Consider the following 19,467-nt stretch of genomic DNA (forward strand, 5'->3'; position numbering starts at 1 on the left):
AGTGTGCAAATTCTAATAGACCATCTGGTCTACATGAAAAGCTCACAGACTCCTAAGCAAATTCAAAACAGAGAAATTTTAGGTGCAAGCAACATCAAGCAAAGAAAGCTTCTTTGTAAATGTCTATACAGCTTTAGCCACATTGTGCTACAGAGTAAATCCTGTAACTCTAACCCTTCCTCTCTTTAGGGTCTTTGCCCCAGGGTCATCAGCAAGCTCTTAGGGTTCTGGCATTAAAGTGCTGTTGAAGCACAAAAAAAACAAAAAACAAAAAACACAACATGTATGCCATGTCCATGGACAAAATCTCCTTTTTACGGAGTTTTTCACACCTGCATCTAGCAAAGCTGATGCCCTTACTGTTCCATTTTTGTTAGTAGAAAGAATGGGTGCACTGATTAAAGGAGTATGCTAGGGCAGCACTTACTGCTGTGCTTTCACTTCTTTCAGTGGCAGGTAAGCACACTGCCTGTCTTCAGCATCTCTCACCCTGCATCACAACCATTTCTCACCAGTGGCCCTGCACCCAGAGCTGCTCTTGCACAACTCGCCCCCACTGAGAGCCCATAGGGGAAGAACAGTTAAACACACAAAGTGGACTTATGGAGACCAGGGCAAAATCTGTGATGCTGTTAACATTACAACTGAAAGTAAAGTTTTTTCTCCGATTCATATTCAAACCACATGGTCTCAAAGCAGAGCCTTTGGGGCCTCTGGAGTGTTCTGGAGAATTCTCACACCAATGTAGCTAGAAATAAATAATAAACCCACAACACCAAATCCAAGGAAGCAGCACAGCTTGTACAATTAGCCTTCAATACAATGCATATACAGTCGGTTACAACACAGCTGTTCCTCATGGCCTCACAGAGGCTCCCCTTTTAACAGGCTATTCTTTTGATTTCATAGCTTTTTTCTTTATTATCTCACACACACCTTCCCCAAAGTTTTCACAACTCAGACACCTCATGATTAAACCCAGAACTAACAACAGTATTTCATGAGCTCAGCATGACATACAGCATCTTTGGAGCCACATGGGGGCATGGATATCAACATCTTAAGTGGACTTCAGTCAGATGAGCAATGGTTTATAGATGCAGAACGCGTTGCCTAATCCTGCAGTTACAAATACATCTGCCTCCATTGGCTGAGGTTCAAAGCCAGACTTTGAAAGAATGTATATGCACTGGGCTGTGCACCTGCCAGAACAGAGATGGGAGACAAACTCTGAGAAAGTAAACAGCCTGCTAAAAGGAAGACTTCTATAATAAGTGACCTCAACTTTGTCTTCCTAATGGACAGTTAGGAAGTGTTTGACAGCAGGCCAGCTGCCACAGTTCAATTACAGTGCCTGAAGAAAATTAGGAAAATTATGCTTATCAGAGCGTGCTACACTAAACAGAACATAGTCCTGATCCCAGCTGCCTCACTGCTTTTGGTTTATAAAACAGTATCTTGAGCAGAACCCACTGTGATAGGTACTGGAGAGATGCTGTAAGGCTTCAGAAAGCCTCTAAATTCATTAAATAACCACTAAATTCAACACAAATTAACCACATATCAGTATGTGTCACCATGTTGTGCTCCTTTTAAATTTTTACTGAAAGTAAGAGGAAAAAAGTCGGTTCAAAATACAGCTTTGGTCACAAGGTACTTGTGATCACAAGTAGTACTTTTCTTCTAAATCTGTAATTTTACACCTGTTTAGAAACATACTGCTAAAGTAATAAAGCCAAAGTTATCCCTAGTGTTGACAATACAAACACAAAGCTGACCAGTTTTGTACTGACATAACTCAGCTCTTTTAATGCAGTGCAGTGTAAAATGGCATTATGTCCCCTACATAACAGAGCACGCATCTAGGCATACCTTAGAAATGACAAGCTCATGCATGACTTACAGAGAAGCTATACCTGGGTAACTAGCAGAAAGAGTTAAAACTGTTTCCAGAACAAACCAATAGACAGGTAAAATACAGCCATGCTGGTTAGTAACTAGATCTCAATAAAAATTATAATACCTCTCCTTCAAGCCAAAGATATTTAACTAGATCAACAGGCTCTCTTAAAGTCACTCTAATTCAGTGGAACTAACTTCCACTATAGAGCATAAAGCTGTCAGAAAATAAAGTATACCCAATGTCCTGCCATAACATCTAAACCCAATACTCAAGAATCTACAGGATTCTATCTGTTAGGAGTGCTTGCATCAACACACAACAAAAAAAAACAAAAGCAAAACCAACACCCACACATTCTGGACATGCCAGAGATTCCACATCCATCCCTTGCTGAATAAATTTCTCTGAACAACAGTAATTGACAGAAAGAGACTGATTCTAATACTTTATTGATTTGAAAACACATGGTTTTCTTTAGTTTTCCAACTCCATTTTCCAGGGACACCTTGTAGTAATAAAATCGCACACGTTTCATTTATACACTGATTAACGTCAGCATTTCTCCTGGCTGTCCCAGAGAAACTAAATTGTTTTGCTTATTTCACATTTTTATCATTTTTTGTGTTGCACTGGTCCTTCAGAAAGTACACAACCTACACTGCCAGCATTTCAGGTGTCAGATGAACTTGTTTCCCTGCAGTAATTTGTATCTTTTTAAGTTTTTGAAAAAGCATTAAAAGCATTAAAAGGTCCAAGATGGACCTTTGTCATGACATGCTCTGACTTCCTGAATAACACAAGAGAATCTCATGAGCAAGATCCAGTGCAGAATATATTTTGTGGGCAGCTGTGTTAATAGGATCCTGCCCAAGTGTAAGGCTAAGTACAGGCATTAGTGTAGGATAAGTATCTGAAAATCATTAATAAGAAGCACATAAGTCACTTTGACACCTGAATCTTCTCCCACTCATCATACCTAATCACTATTTGGAAATAACTAAAGTAGCATTCAAAGGCTAAAGAAAGCTTTTAGAACATAACATTAAGTTATTCTTACTTTATAGCATGGCAGCTTATTTAACAAAGCATAAATCTTCAATGTTATGCCCTAAGCAATACATCTTAGCAGTATTTCCTCCTCCTCTCTATGAAGTTTAGATAGCCTGGTGCAAGCTGGTTCTCACTGATAGCACACTGGTTATCCCTAAAGCATTTCAGACAAACACTTCAGGTTTTGCATGTGAATCCTCACAGCTGTTTGACAGCAGGCCAGCTGCCACTTCAAACTGGTATTAGTGCATCATTCACTAAGAAACAGTTCATAAACATACCAGATAGCAGTTTACCAATGAGAATTTCTTTTGGATGCTGGAGCAGCACACTATCAGCTTTCTGTTCCTTCCCCTACACTTTTGTGTGGGCCACGTGAAAAGGAAGTGTGTTTTCTTTTTCTTACCTTTGCACCCCAAATCACAGAATCACAGAATTTTCTAGGTTGGAAGAGACCTCAAGATCATCGAGTCCAACCTCTGACCTAACACTAACAGTCCCCACTAAACCATATCCCTAAGCTCTACATCTAAACGTCTTTTGAAGACTTCCAGGGATGGTGACTCCACCACCTCCCTGGGCAGCCCGTTCCAGTGCCTAACAACCCTTTCAGTAAAGAAATTCTTCCTAACATCTAACCTAAAACTCCCCTGGCGTAACTTTAGCCCATTCCCCCTCGTCCTGTCACCAGGCACATGGGAGAACAGGCCAACCCCCACCTCGCTACAGCCTCCTTTAATGTACTTATACAGAGCAATAAGGTCACCCCTGAGCCTCCTCTTCTCTAGGCTGAACAAGCCCAGCTCCTTCAGCCGCTCCTCATAGGACTTGCTCTCCAGGCCCCTCACCAGCTTCGTCGCCCTTCTTTGGACCCGCTCAAGCACCTCGATGTCCTTCTTGTAGCGAGGGGCCCAAAACTGAACACAGTACTCGAGGTGCGGCCTCACCAGAGCCGAGTACAGGGGGACGATCACCTCCCTAGCCCTGCTGGTCACAGTGTTTCTGATACAAGCCAGGATGCCGTTGGCCTTCTTGGCCACCAGAGCACACTGCTGGCTCATATTCAGCCGACTGTCCACCATCACTCCCAGGTCCTTCTCTGCCTGGCAGCTCTCCAACCATTCCTCTCCCAGCCTGTAGTTCTGCTTGGGGTTATTGCGCCCCAGGTGCAGGACCCGGCACTTGGCCTTGTTGAACTTCATACAGTTGACCTCAGCCCATCGGTGCAGCCTATCCAGATCCTCCTGCAGAGCCTTCCTACCCTCGAGCAGATCGACACACGCACCTAGCTTGGTGTCATCTGCAAACTTACTGAGGGTGCACTCAATGCCGTCATCCAGATCATTGATGAAGATGTTAAAGAGGACCGGCCCCAGCACCGAGCCCTGGGGGACGCCACTAGTGACTGGCCTCCAACTGGACTTGGCTCCATTCACCACAACTCTTTGGGCCCGGCTATCCAGCCAGTTTCTAACCCAACGAAGCGTGCGCCAGTCCAAGCCAAGAGCAGCCAGTTTCTTGAGGAGAATGCTGTGGGAGACGGTGTCAAAAGCCTTGCTGAAGTCAAGGTAGACCACATCCACAGCCTTTCCCTCGTCCACCCAGCGCGTCACTTTGTCGTAGAAGGAGATCAGGTTCGTCAAGCAGGACCTGCCTTCCATAAACCCATGCTGGCTGGGCCTGATCGCCTGCTTGCCCTTCAAGTGCCGCATGATGACTCCCAAGAGGATCTGCTCCATGAGCTTCCCTGGTACTGAGGTCAAACTGACCGGCCTGTAGTTCCCCGGGTCTGCCCTCCGGCCCTTCTTGTAGATGGGCGTCAGCTGGTGACTTCCAGCTGGTATTTTCAAGTCAGCTTATTATCCTGAGCAGTTAAGCTACCAGCACTAGCAGGTACCTTAGTCACATCAGCAGTGCTGCCTAACAGGTTTGTCAGTACATAGCGTGTTTTCACTCTCTATTCTTTAGATAAGGGTTGGCGTGCATGTCAGAATTCCCTTCTGGGGAACAAAGACTTTGGTTTCTTACTTACATGATGTCCAGAGTTGGTTTAAAGACCAGTCCTGCTTCTTGCCCTGTTTTCAAGGAATGTAATGTAACTGACACAGTTCCACAGTGTGTGGGGAGGAAGTTTGTATATTCTGCGTATCCTGAACCTGCTGCATACCACAGAAAATCAGATCCACGGCACCTCAAATCAGGTAGGAAATCAGACTAAACTCACACGTCATTAAATGCTACAGATGTTACTGCAGTTCTGTGATGACAACAGCAGGAGTGAAGCAGGTACACAAGAAATTCAGTTTGTTCTTTGTCCACGAAATTTTACATTTAAGAAGAGATGTTTTCTTTATTCCTGCTATTATACCAAACACAAAAGCAGCATGAATTCCACAAATAGATACACATGCATCTGCTGCCAGCTTCAGGATACATAGAACATTTTTTAAAAAAGAAAAACCTCAAAGAATCATCATCCACCACCCCAAAAATCAGCTATTTACTTCTAGTCTCAGAGCTAAAGAAAACACACTCAGCAGACATGCTGACCCTTAAAATGCTCAAGTGCAGAAAGTCGAGAGGAATACAGCCACCAGAATAATCTATGGAAAAGGATGAGCAAACACCTAAGTGCATCTCCAGCTAACACAACCAACAAAAGTCTACAAGTTAATGGCTCCTATGAACTACATTGCCATATATTATGCCTTATTTTACTTTACTTCATTATACTAATGTACTAGAGTATCTTTATCTGAGGCATCCCAAATATTGCATAAAATGCACGGAGAACTCACCCGTCCTTCTTACAAATGGGAACACAGCTGCTTCTGGCACAGAACATAGCTTAACCTCCCAACAGCAGCATCAAAGCACCACACAAACTTCTAGACAGCATTGAAGACTTGATTTCTGACAAATTAGCAAGAAATATAGGGAAGGCACTATATAATTGATCCTGTTGACAGATTGATAATCATATCTTCATGGAACAAAGCTGTTCCTGCACAGAAATGCTAAAAAAAAAAAAAAAAAATTAAAAATTAAAAAAAAAAGTATCTCTGCTCACCACACATGCCTTAGGGCTTAATATATTATCCTTAAGGTAGAATATTCAGAGCTTACACAGGAACGTCTCAGAAGGAAGAATTCAAAATCTTACTTAATTTGCACTAAAAAGGCCAACCTGATGAGATTAAATGACGACTTGTACATTCCAGCAACAACATGCCATCATCTCACTAAGCCACATTTGTATACCCAAAGGGCAGCCCACACAAAATTCTGTGCAGATATATTTGACTTTCATGAATACAATGGGTTAAGGAAAACTGCTCAAGAACAGTGAGATTGTGTCTTAATTATCTCCACTAGCAGAAAAAGTTATTCATGAAACTCCTTAAGCCTCATTCTCCTTCCCCAGTAGGCCATATGCTCTTGCAATTGAAGTTGTAAAAAGCAGCATCCTTGCTGAAAGGCAGCACTTGCATTCAAGATAGCTAGGTGCTACTGATCAGAGATCAGACGCAGACTTTTTCTCTGGAGATGCAGATTCCAGGACAGCTCAACACATACTGCCACAGCCTGTTTTCGGGACCACTTTCAACTGCCGAGGGTCACAGAGCACTGATGGATATAGATAGTATAACAGAGTAGATTAAACACTTCTAAGCAAACAAAGGAAGAATCTTGTTTATTCCATAAAGCAGTGTCTTTGCTTGCCAAATGCAAACATAGGCCTTGGGCATTACATATGGTGCGGGGAAAAATAAAAAAAAAAAAAAAGCAATTTACAGGCTGCAGGTGCCTCCCAGTGCCCTTCAAGATGTTTTAAGTTGATAAAATAAGGTAGGTCAAAACATTTGTAACTATCAGAGAGCATCATAGCCCTGAGGTGGAACAGAAGCCTCGTAACGACTCTGTACAAAAGTCTGGATCCAGTCTGAAGACCTTAACTAGCAATGAGTCATTACCTTAAGTAGGCAACAGTGTATTGGTCTAGTTACACAGATACACCACTGGACTTAATACAACATTTCTGAAATCAATAAGGTTATATGAATTCAGAGGACAAAACTTCACTTTTTTCAGGCTCTTTTCAGAACCATGCATCAGTGACATGGTGAGTCAAGCTTTCAGGGAATGTATGGATCAGGCTATCAGTAAGAAGAGACGCATTGCCTGTAGAAGATTTGAGTTGCTAGTGTCTAATGCCTGTTTGAGTGAAGCCAGGGTATCCATTAACTTTCCCAAATAATAGTTGCTGAACTCAAATCAATTTGTAAAGCAAACTTAAAAATACTGGCAGCCCCTTGGTGCTTCTATTGATGTTATATTGTCAGTGTCTGAACAGGTCATGAATTTTTTTTTTTCAGGCAGACAACAGAATTATAGTTGAATAGGAAAGAAGCCGCTCTGAAGAAGACAATAGTATCTTTCAGAAAAATCCCTTAGGTGCAATGCAGTGGGAGGTTTAATCAAACTCCTTCATGCCCACATTCAGGCCAAGGAGGCAATATGCTGGTTCCTAAAAACTGTAAAAATCTGAAAGATATCTATTTTGAAAAATATATTTATCATGTCCAGAATGGTGGAGGGGAGGAAAATCCAAGAGAGATGCAACAAAACAGCCAGTATGTCCCTGGTCAGGATGTTAACCTAAAGGAGCCGAGATTCAAGTGGCTTCCCCACACAGCCATTCCTGTATGGAATGTGCTTTGCTCTTCTATATGCAGAAAATCAACCTAACATGCAACAGACAAACAACATGAACTTGAGAATTTTCAAAGACTGTTGATTTTGGTGCCTGTGAGTGCACCTCTAAGCTTGTAGTGGTATTGTGTGGATCCAAGCAGAGTAAGTTGCTCATGGTGGGACAAATGTGCAGAAATGTATGTTGTTTTGTATTCTATCTACAGGGCACAGCATTAGCCTCACAGGTAATAGCATTGTTTGGGAACTCTTGCTTGTTGCTTTGCTTTTGAGGATACACCAAGGAACAATTAGGAATGGCTGATTTCCTCTTAACAGGATGAACTCAAACGATTCAGGACAAAATGCCACAACCGTTTCCAACCACAAGGCAGAAAGTACCAGCACCATCTAGCGTTCAGGAGCAAAAAGAGCAAGCAGAACATATACCAAAGTATCAACAGTTTCTTCATTTTTTGTTAAGGAAGTACAGGTTGTATGCTTCCAAGGAGACTCAGGCTACACTCATCTGGCATGTAAAAAGAGTCCCTGCAGCAAGTAAAAGCCAGATGCATCTGTCCTTATCTTAGTGCTAAGGCTATCACGAAGGACTTCACCCCTAGCTACAAGGAAAGTAGTAAAAAACAGTTTCCAGATTGTACAACAGCAAAAAAAAAAGACATGCAGTTTTATTGTGCTATGCATGCTTTTATAAAGACAGTTCAGAGAAGACATCTTAGGTTTCTCCCTCCTTAATAAAGTCAAACAGTGGCAATGGCAGCTCCCCTGCAAAACCAACACCAATCAACCTTCTTCTACAGGTCAATACAATGCCACAGATGCTCCCTGATGTCTGTAAACTCTCATTTGCTAAGTGTTTCCACAGTGCTCCGTTGAAATAATAGTCTCCTTCTCTTCAGTAGGTCCCAGAACTACTTTCTTTGCCATTTCCCTAATCAATATTCTGAGTGCTGAAGCCTAAATAAAACCCTTTAATATCAACATCACATATCCAGGTATGCTGTCAGTTGTCAGCCGTAGGCTTCAGTAGAAAAAAATAATTACAAGCAGCAAACTGGGTTTCCTGCTGTTAGTTAGAACTGCAGTTTGCACTGAATAATAGAGAATATAGAATGATCTTTAATGTCTGAATTTCTAATTACCCCTCCAGGTATTTTCATTGCACACCATGCCAATGGGAACTGAGATAAAAAGGCCACAAACAAACTTAATTGGTGTTGATCACCTGGGACACAGAAGCGTACTGCAGAGCAGAATGCTTTGTAAGCACCATTCACCCTACTGGAAAAAGACAAAGAAGGTGCCACTCCAACTGCTTGGTTAGACACTACCAACAACCCTGGTGGACTCCCTGCACAACATGGAGGCAACAATAACTATCCCTGTAAGATTCCCATCTTCCAACTCTGCCTTTATTGAGCTCAGTCTTTAAAATTAATTGAAAATCATGCCACAACTCCGATTTCTAAAGCTTTGAAAATAACCTTCTAAAGGTTAATCAAACATAGGCAGTCTTCTTTGCTCTCGGTAAATTCCGTAAAATGCCTGAGACAACAGGTCTGAAAACTGAATTGCCTCATTAATGAGAGGGCTGGCAGCATTACTCAAAGGGAGCACAAAAAGCAACCCCAAAGTACATTCTTCATCAAGCTTGGATTGATTGACCAGAAGTCTGATTGGTCTGAGAACTGTTTTTTCAGTCATAACAGATGAAGTGCGGGATGTGGTAGGATATGGAGAACAAGAAAAGAGGAAAGGGGAAAAGCAAGATGTAGCCCTTGAGCAGTGGTTTCCAGTGAAATCAAATTACACTTACCACAACACTGCACAATAATCATTGTGCTCAATTTTCACATACAGACCCAGCTAAGAGCTGTCACTATGAGCCTCAGCAGACAGCACTGTGGCAAGAAACAGAAGTAGGTGCTGTCAGGGACCAGGAGACATGGCGACGTGCACCGTGATTTTTGGTCATGAATTTTTCAGCAAGATTGCTTTCAATCACAACATACCAGTTTGCAAAAAAAAAAAAAAAAAAAAAAAACAACAAACAAACAAACAAAAAACCATAAAAGGACACATTTGCTTTCATCAGGAGCAAGGATTGAAGGACTCTAGAAGGATTTCAGAGACAAAAATGAAGCAAAACTACCCCTCCCATACAGACCAGTAATGAGGAAGAATACCTGTAGGTGACAGGTCCAGGCTTCTGGTTTAAAACTAGAGGAACAGAAACTTGGGTCTCCTACACTACAAGAAAGACTGGTAGTCACAGAGGTAGCAGCTCATCCCTGGTAAGTTTCTTGTTCGTGTTTCTACATGTTTCTATCTTTCCTTTCCCATTCTTCATGAAAAGATCGACTGAACCCATTTCTAGAACAAAATAGTAGTATCTTCTTAGGTCATCAAGTTTTCTATAAAGAAAAGCTATTCTCCATTCAGTTGGTAATAACCCCTGCCCTATCTATTGGAAAACAGCACTTTTCACCTCCTCTATTCTGAACTTTTTTATTTTTTAAACCACTCCCTTGACTCTGAAAACGTTATTATATCAGAAAATATCTTATTCTGCAGAGGAACTAGAGCATCTCCTCTCATAATGCTGCAGAGATCAGAGAATTAAAACTAGGCAGACTATTTGCCACAGAACATTAAAAGCATCAACTTCCTAAAAGATAAGACATCCGGAGCATTTAAGCCACCAGTGCTTCCCTAAGACATTCTCAAAAATCAATCCCCATGTGTTTTACACACCACATTTCATCACTCTGATTACTATGGGCTGCAAAGCAACCATGAATTCACCTGGGGTTACTGTGCATTTCAGAGTCAGCTGCTGTTTCTGTTACCAGATCTGGACTCCTCACCCAGGCAGCATACAATGGTTATTTTCTTCCTGAAATATCAGCTGCTATATGTGATGATCATCCCTAATTGATTAAAACTTTGCACCTGATCTCAGACCACCCCGATAATTTTATAGAAACATCCCTCTCCCAACCTGAAAATGTGCCCTGGAACATGTAGGCAACCAGTGAAGTGTTCACAGTTTACCCTACCATTCTACTATGAATTCTACAAGTTGTGACGGAAAAAAGTATGAACAGCTTTAAAAGGATCTCAAAATGCACAGTTTCTCAATAAAAGACAACAGAAAACATCTCTGCCAAAGGAGGTATTTCAGGAAGTCCTGCCACCAGATATAACACTGGTTTGACTGTAGAAATGTTTTGCCGTCTCTCGTGTCCCCACTTAACCCTTCTCCCAGCTGCACTATACAGCTTAAAAATGAACTCAATGAAACATGAATAATACACAATGCCCGTCATTAGTTCTTGTTACTCAGCAGAAAATCAATACAGGCTCTCTTACAGTGCAGGACATGCTGTTAATCTAGTCCCTGCACTCTGAGGAAGCAGCTCCAATGGCAGCCTTTACACAACCTGCAGCAGAGAAAAGGCGGTAAGATCCAAGCAACAGTTCTGGCAATAAATATGCTGAAAGCCCTAGCTATCAAACACTAAATAGGTTTTGGAGATAATTAGTACTATAGGTCAAAGCTTGGGACGCTTCCTTGCCAGGAGATACAAGACAGATCTCAGTCTCACCTTGCCAGCTAAGTTGATAACAGGACACTATGGAAACATTGTCAGGCACACAGCACCATTATGAATTTTGTTAAATCTCAGCAGCTCACAAGAAGAGTGAAGTCTCATACTTGTATTTACAGCTCTGGAATGTGCTTGCATTCAGAAGTTCCACAAGTTAGTTAAAAAAGACTAAAAGATCCTGTCATCCTTACAGAAACTACGTAGTCCTAGTTTACACTGTGAGAACTGAGGCACAGTTAGGCAGCAATATGGTCACGGCTATACATACAACACAAGGGAAGATGGGAACTGATGGAAAATGTTACCGGTCCCGCAAGATCATTTGTGCTCCCCTTCCTATCTGGCATCCAACCATGAGCTGTGCACTATGTGGGTGTTCTGCAAGGCTGGCAACCACACAGAGCACAGTCATTTCAGAAGACGTGCAAAAAGGAAAAGGCATTTATGCCAAAACCAACCCAGAATAAATGTACTGTGAAGAGAATAGGAAACTCTTCAGGCCACATTCTCCAGTGACGTCTGTGCCGAGTCACATTGAGTATTGACTGGTTATTTATAGCATTTTTCAATACTTCCTATCCTTGTAGCAAATAAGCTCCCTACAGACATGAATAGATTTAGCTCCACAAGGTAGGGAAAACATTTGAATTTTGCAGGCAGGACAGTGGTTCACCAAGAGCAAGTAGTTTTTCTTAGGAACACAGAGAAAGGGCAATATCAAAAAGGCAAGCTGAACACTGATGTCCTGGGACTCACAACCACGCTGTGAAGCATTGCTTTTTTCCACCCCTTTGGATACCCTCTTTCAAGTAGCCACATGGCATTGTTTTTATCAGCTCCACTGAAGCAACAGCCACTTGTGGTTCAGGACAATTCTTTTGTAGTCTACACAAATAAAACCTGATGGGCTGGGCAAGAAGTGAAGAATGCCAATTTATCTAACTAAAACCAAAGGGCAAAATGCAAGTCTGCAGGAAACTCAACTGAGACAGCCAGTGAGCCAGTTAACCATTTATCTTTAGTGCCAGAACACATGGGATCATTCACAACCACAAAAATCCAAGTGCTTTCACAGCCCAGGTCCACAGTACTGCTACAATAGTATAGTGCACAATATTTGTGAAATGGTGCATAAGATCTGTCACTTTCAAGCAGTGAATACCACTGTCTAAGAGCCCTTCCACATAATCAACACTGAGCCCAATGCCCACTGTTTGCGCAGCCCAGGCTATAAAGGCATGGAACAGTATATGAAAAAGGGAGCATTAACAGATAAAATGCAGCAAGAAGAAAGAGAGAAAAAAAAATTCTTCTCCCCAAGCAGCTTCTTGTGTGTCAAACAGAATGCTCTGACTGTTATTGCAAAACCCTACCTGCTGGTGTAATTCAAAGCCTTTCAGTACCACCCATTCCATTGACTAATATTGTGTTAAAAAGAGTGTATAACATGGGCATTTTAAGTCCAGCCTGATTAGGTGACAAGAAGAGAGACCCTAACGTGCAAGTAAATGTACACCTGCCTCCTCAACAGCAGCACTGAAATATGGGGACAAGAGTCCCTACACTGCTTATTCTGTTTGAAAGCAATTACATTAAACTACCTTTTTTAATAAAAAATAAAAATCTGCTCCATCAACAGCATTCCAAGGGGAAACAGACAACATTAAGAAGCATGGAAGCTAGTCCATGCAAGAGAAAATGGCCATGAAGTGAAATCATGACTGAATCAGTGCACTCAATTTTTAGCCTAGTCAACTCCATCTCCCATCTTGCTTTCAGCAACTCAGTCTTCAGATATTGGTAGACAGCTGTGGAGTGACTCGCCTGGCTTGTCTTTGCCACTCCTCTTGTCTAACACTGCTAGCAGTGTAGCAGCTTTCTTCTCTGCAGATCTTACCACCTGAAGCTACCCCCCAAATTTGTTGCCTTCAAGTCTATGTACAGGAACAATCCTCACCCAGACACAACTGGACCTGAATAAAGTGAGTACAATTGCTCCTAGCCTGCAACAAGGAACTCAGAATATACCCCAGAGCTAGGAAACGTTTACACAGGAGACAAAATGATTTGAAAAGCTCTGTATACATATTTTGTCCAAAAAAATGGTCTCTCTCAACACTCCTATTACCAATTTGTGAAAGAGCAGTAGAATACATAAAAAAGCAATTACATCTAAATACTGCATACCTCTTTTCCACAAGTTCTGTGCTGTGCATTAGCTCCTACCACAAAATATAATAAGCAGAAAAACACAAAAAATTGAGACCACACAACACTGCAGGCGAGGTGTGCCCCTGAAAAATCAAGGGCCACAATGCATCTCAGCTCCTGCTTTCGTGAGGTATCACATCAGCAGTTGCACCCAAAACAAAGATTACCACAGTGAAGAAGTCTGTCAAGTCCTATTTCACAAATTGGTCTAGACAATTTCACTAGTGTGTCAGAATGCTTAGAATTCAAGTGAGCCACACAGCTCATTAATGTTACGTACGAAATAGAAAGAAATACTGGCCTACCTGGGGCAATTTCAAAAAGATGCTTTCCTGGTTCATCAGGATTAGGTGGCAGCTCGTTCACGTGACTGCCTTGCAGTAGAATGAGACCCTGTATGGGACACAAACACCAGTGAAATGGGAAGATGCATGAAGAGGGTAAAGAAAAAATACACATAATATTGCAAACTTAAGCCCCCCCCTCTTTCACTAAGTCCTTCATTTTTCCAACCCAACCTCTTCCGAGCAAGAAAAATACTTGAGCTGGTCATGCACTTGCCTCACACTAGATACTTGTGGTCAAACGATCTTTCCTCTGTAGTAGCACTACTCTGAGCTTGCACAGGTGAATTCTACTTGATTTCCTTGATTAATTATCCCTTATGAAAATTTTCTCATATCACATCTATTCTTCCTTTACCTTTTAATTTCTCACTTAACTGAGTTTCAAAACTGAGTTTTAATTAACTCAGAGTGCAGCCTGCAAGCTATATCATCAGGCTGCATATATCATATCATCTTGCATAAGAGCATGCTCACTAAACTTTGACTTTCATCTCAGCTTCCATGAGTTAGCTAAACAAAAGCCATAAACTGAGGTAAATTTCAGTCTTTAGTTTGTACCTCTGCCTCTTGCATACAAGAAACTCATTTGACTAGCTGGAATTTTTCTAAACCTTGAAGAGTTGGAATGTGAGCAAAACCTGCGCTCTAGGCCCATCTCTGGAAAGTACTTCCAGTTCATAAGTATATAACATACCAATGATCTTCAGATCAGCTTCACGTTTCAGTGAATTATCGCTTACACTGTAACCATTTTTTAGGGGACAAGTTTCTCTAAAGGGTAACAGAGAACCGGCTTACAGTTGTCCAATGTCTGGCAATATAAGCACTCTCAGTAACCAGGATGTAGAAGACAAAAAACAATTCACAGTTGCAGGAAGGGTGTATCAGCTCTTAACAGCTGCTGTCACTAGTAGAAAGACATTACTAAATTTAAACACATAGATGTGTCATGTGTCCTTGCCCAGCAGTCCTCAGACAGCATTAATTTACTTCCCAAGCAAGATCGCTAATGGTGGATTAAATCAGTTTAATTCCCCAAGGTCTAACGTGATATATGCCAAAGCATGCCCCAGAAATAAACCTCAGTCATGACTAAGTTATTCCTCCCTCCCTGAGGCTTTGGTAGCCATCCCTGAGATGACTGGACAGCTCCAGGGATGGGCAAAAGGTTACATTGCTTCCAGTAAGCTGGCAGTTCAGATCCAGTTTTTGATAATAGCATTACCTTATACTCTTTTCCATAGGAAAAAGGTTTAAGGAGCTGGCATGCTTGAACTTCGTCAAGCATGGGTCTAGGGTCCAGAGAGAAGACGTATGAGGGCCCTTGGTTTGTTCAGCCCTGAGCAGAGTAGGCTGAGGGGAGGCCTCATGGCAGCCTGCAGCTTCCTCACGAATGGAGTGGAGGGGCAGGTGCTGAGCTCTGCTCTGGGGACAGCGACAGGACCCGAGGGAACGGCCTGGAGCTGGGACAGGGGAGGGTCAGGCAGGGGGTCAGGGAAAGGTTCTGCAGCCAGAGGGTGGTCGGGCACTGGGTCAGGCTCCCCAGGGCACCAGTCACAGCATCAAACCTGCTGGAGCTCAAGAAGCACTTGGATAATGCTTTCAGACATGTGGTCTGAGTTTTGGGCATTCCTGTGTGGAGCCAGGAGCTGGACTACATGATTCTTATGGGTCCCTTCCAACTTGGGATATTCTATGATTCTAATTTCTTACGATTTAGGTTGTTTTTACTGAAGTTGTATGTGCATATCTGTTTTTAATAGCTCTTGTGGAAAGGGGAAGAAATAGGAGTACTGTCTGTTCTTTCTTTACATAGCTTCGCAGGCTGAAAATGCTTTGAGTGACCAGCCCTTCTTGTCTTTGCTGTGCAATCAGCAAGAAAGGGCTGAAAAGTAAATTATGAATAGAAGGAGAAAATTAGTAACTACTTTTGCCTCTGTTCAAGCAGTGCCACTGATTGCTCAGTTGTTGGCCTTCTGAGGTAATTGTAAGCACTGCCTTTCATGAATATCCAAGAACACTATAAATAAAACAGCAATTTTCTGGAGCTGTGTAAGTTCATACTGTTTCACAGACTTCAAGGGCAGAAGAGATTAGTAGGGTGTCTAGCCTCAGCTATACCATTACACATACAAGTACAGCTTTGCTCCTTTGTCTTGCAAAATTCTCCCTGGATTGGAAAGAGGAAACAGGCAGCAACTAGGTCGCTTTTATTGACAAGAATTGCTCAGAAGACTTGTGGATAATCTGAGAGGACAGATGTGCAAGAACACGCAGACACCTTGATGATAATGATGATAAGGAAGCATCAAAATGCCCAGCTGCCAGAAGATGTTGGTGTTACTTAACAGCTAGTTAATTCCTGTTACCAACCTCAGTGGCATTCCCCATTTTTCCAGTGAAATTAATAAAAATATTCACCAAGTTTTTGTTATAACCCCCCTGTGTATTAAACATACAACTGCCCTGCTATTCTCCCATCCCCTTTTAGGTGTCCCATTATCAAATCTTTTACAGGCAGATCACATTGTTATTATCTCTGTTCAGTGACTACATGTGGCTCTAATGTTCTAGCAGAGCCTGCAAATACTGCTGCAGAAGGGAGTGTCAGGGCTCAGGTCCGGCCCCCTACATTGCGTAAAGGTTAGACTGGAGAAGGGCACAGTGTTGAAAGGTACTCAAGTTCATACTGAGTAGTTTATTTAGAATAGCCACAAGATAAAACGAAGAGAAAGCAACAAGTCAACAGAACAATCTTTCAGCAGCTTCCTACCCAATCCTGTTGTCCTACATTTTTATTTTGAGGTTCACTTAAATTAGAAGATATGATGAAGACACTCCAAAAAGAACATGAAAACACTGAAAAGGCAACATGAGTAGAATGGCGGTGCATCACAAATTATTCCAAATTGGGAAAGGAAATGATCTTCAGCTTTGGAGCCCAGCAGCCAGAACATGCTGTAGAAAATTCAGCTGCTTTCTGGCACGCACAGTTCAGTCCCACTGCAGGTACACAAAAGCTTTTTATCACACCAAATCAATTGTGGAAAAAGATAAATTAATGCAGAGTAGCTTCCCCCCTCCCCCAGAAACTGGGGATGGGCACATGCCACCTCCTGCCCTTTGAGCAGAAGCAAACCTAGGGCTATTTTACACACCACACATTTTAGCAGAGTTATTAGGAACATCAAAAGCTCTTTGCAGGTCAGTCTTTCCTCTCAACCTTTACTGGGAGCACTTGAGAAAATATTCTAGAGTGGCAATAGCTGCAAGTTCACACTAGCTTTCAGCACAGAAGTCAATCTGATGGAGTGGACTGTGCAGCTGCAACTATGTTTTACAGCACACAAGTGCACACAGTTTCAACAGTATGCGATGCACTAAAATTGCTAAGTAATTCCTCTTCAAATCAGGAAGTCCATAGCATTCTCCTGACATCAAATTACAGCTCCATCTTTTTAGCATTGTTTTCAAGAGAAGAGTGTCTATAATTCCCCCTAAGGACCTGGAGGGGCATGTTTTCATAAAAATAGGCAATACTACATCTGTAAACAAGATGACGTTGTTTAAGGTTTCTATCTTGAAGTGTTATAGCATAAATCTCATTTCACCTTGTCAGATAAGCAATAAGAATGTGACCCGCTTCCAGAGCACATAGAAATAATCAAGCAGGCAGAAGATCAATGGGAATTTCAGTTAAGATAGTTTTAGCTTTTGCACACAAGCTCAAAGGCCTGATTAATATTGATCAATTAAAACCTCCACATGGTCTGTAACGAAGTTTTCTCAGGGACACAATGTCTTCCTAAGTCATGTGGACATGCCTGCATCATTGTCCTTTCATTCCCCAGAAGCAGGTCAGATGCAAATCCTAATTTTACAATTGTTAAAGAGTTGTAAGGATATAGAACTGTAGCATGCTATTCAAAATTGAATTCCAATAATAAGTGTGTGGTAACATTTACACTGGACAAAGAAAGAAGTCCTTATCACTAATAGTTTTCTCCCAGATATATGGAGTTCACATCTGCGCAACCACTGATATGAACAGTTTGGTGCACTACAGCTAACAGATACCCAAAGCACTGTTTCTGCAGAACTTTCAGAGGATTAAAAAAGCTAATGATACCGTATCTATTAAATAATAAAATGTGTTTTAGTAGCCACAACTTGCTCAATGTTACATAGAAACAGAACAGATTCTCCAGGACAGAGCTTAACTAGCAAAGTAAACTACTACAAGTAGCAGCACAGCAATATCATGTTCTGCTAGTAGCCCATTTAAAAGAAAACTGAGAAGGTGGTCTGCCACTCAATAACACGTAAAAGCCTGGAGCAGGGAACTTAAGGCTTCTATAGGATATTTCATCAGAGAAGCAATAAGTTCTTGGGCTTCAGCAAAGAGTTTAGCATCACATTCTCAAAAATAGCAGATAGGAATTCAGCTTTACATTCCCCCAAGCTTCTCCTTTCAAAGGGTTACTCCTCAAGTGAACCTTACAGAAGTTCCTGTCACCCAGAGTTAATGGCTTTTTAGCACCCTTGTTGACTGCAGGTAGCTCTATTCCCTCCTTCTAAAGCATCATAATATTGACACAATTTCTACTCCTGGGACAATGACAGTAACAAATTAAGGTTTCAATGAGTCACAGGTTCTTCAGTTTTGACCCCTCAAGAAATTCTAGTTCTGTCATCCAGGCAAGATTTACTTCAGCAGGAGAATCAGGCACTTGCTTCTTCTCAGTACCAGCACCGCAAAACATACTCAGACAAGTCAGGGCAGTGTTGTCTTTTTCTGTCCGCAACATACCTGGCTCTGGTTCCCAATCCCATCTGTTATCCATACAAACTTCAAGGACCACAGGGAAAAGTGGCAGATGCCAGATTCGATTATGAGGGCATTGGCTGCTTGTAAAACCCTGAAGTTTACAGTTTTGAGCAGTAAAACAAAGCAGAAACTGGTCTGCTGCAATAGCCCCGTGAAGAGCTGCGGATAATTTTCACATCTAAGTAAGTGAGGGACAGTGTGAAGAGGCCAGAAGGCAGGGGGGGGCAACCCTTAAGCAGACTAAGTGTCACAGTTTTACCAGGGGTGTTGAACTTCGGTCATCAAAATCAAGTTATCTTGAAGGCAAGAAGTGAGAAATGCAGAAACCTCCATTGCAGGTAAGTACCCGACTTGCAGTGTAGAAAGACTGCCAGTGCTTACAGGGTCTTGAGCAACAGATCACATTAAGTTCAAGTCTCTCTAGCCTTTACATACAAGTCTACCCATGATGATGGATCAAATTATTGAGCAGGTAGATGCAAAAATGCAAGATGCTCCCAACATCCTCATCCATCTGCCATGGACGTTTCAGGCTCACAGGGGAAAAAAAAAACATTTCTGTACTCAGTAACAATGAAATTTATGCGTAACAGTTTAGCATGCAGCTGTAGCAAATGGTTTAATAATAGGCTATAATGAGTGCGTGGATGGCAATGGTACTACACAGGCAGTCTGTCACTCTATAATGCCTGTACTGACTCATCAGGAGGCAGCAGTACAGGGACATTGTCTGGCTTATTCAATTACATTCCCTCTGTTCAATGACTCTGGTTAGAGGCCTGGCAGTCAAAACAATGACTACAT

General features: G+C 41.9%; 1 protein-coding gene across 11 annotated transcripts in view; it reads right to left on the minus strand.

Moving 5' to 3' along the window:
* Nucleotides 1-19,467, minus strand: part of ARHGAP22 (Rho GTPase activating protein 22) — a 147,153-nt gene that overhangs the window by 105,785 nt on the left and 21,901 nt on the right. For all 11 annotated transcript variants that reach the window (XR_011098175.1, XR_011098174.1, XM_068687833.1 and 8 more), the window contains one exon: nucleotides 13,794-13,881. Coding sequence is in view for 9 of the 11 variants with exons in the window: in XM_068687833.1 (XP_068543934.1) it covers nucleotides 13,794-13,881 (88 nt within the window). In the remaining 2 variants the exon portion in view is untranslated. The remainder of the gene's footprint in view (nucleotides 1-13,793; nucleotides 13,882-19,467) is intronic.

Source organism: Anas acuta, chromosome 7, assembly GCF_963932015.1.
Source record: "Anas acuta chromosome 7, bAnaAcu1.1, whole genome shotgun sequence".
Lineage (NCBI taxonomy): Eukaryota > Metazoa > Chordata > Aves > Anseriformes > Anatidae > Anas > Anas acuta.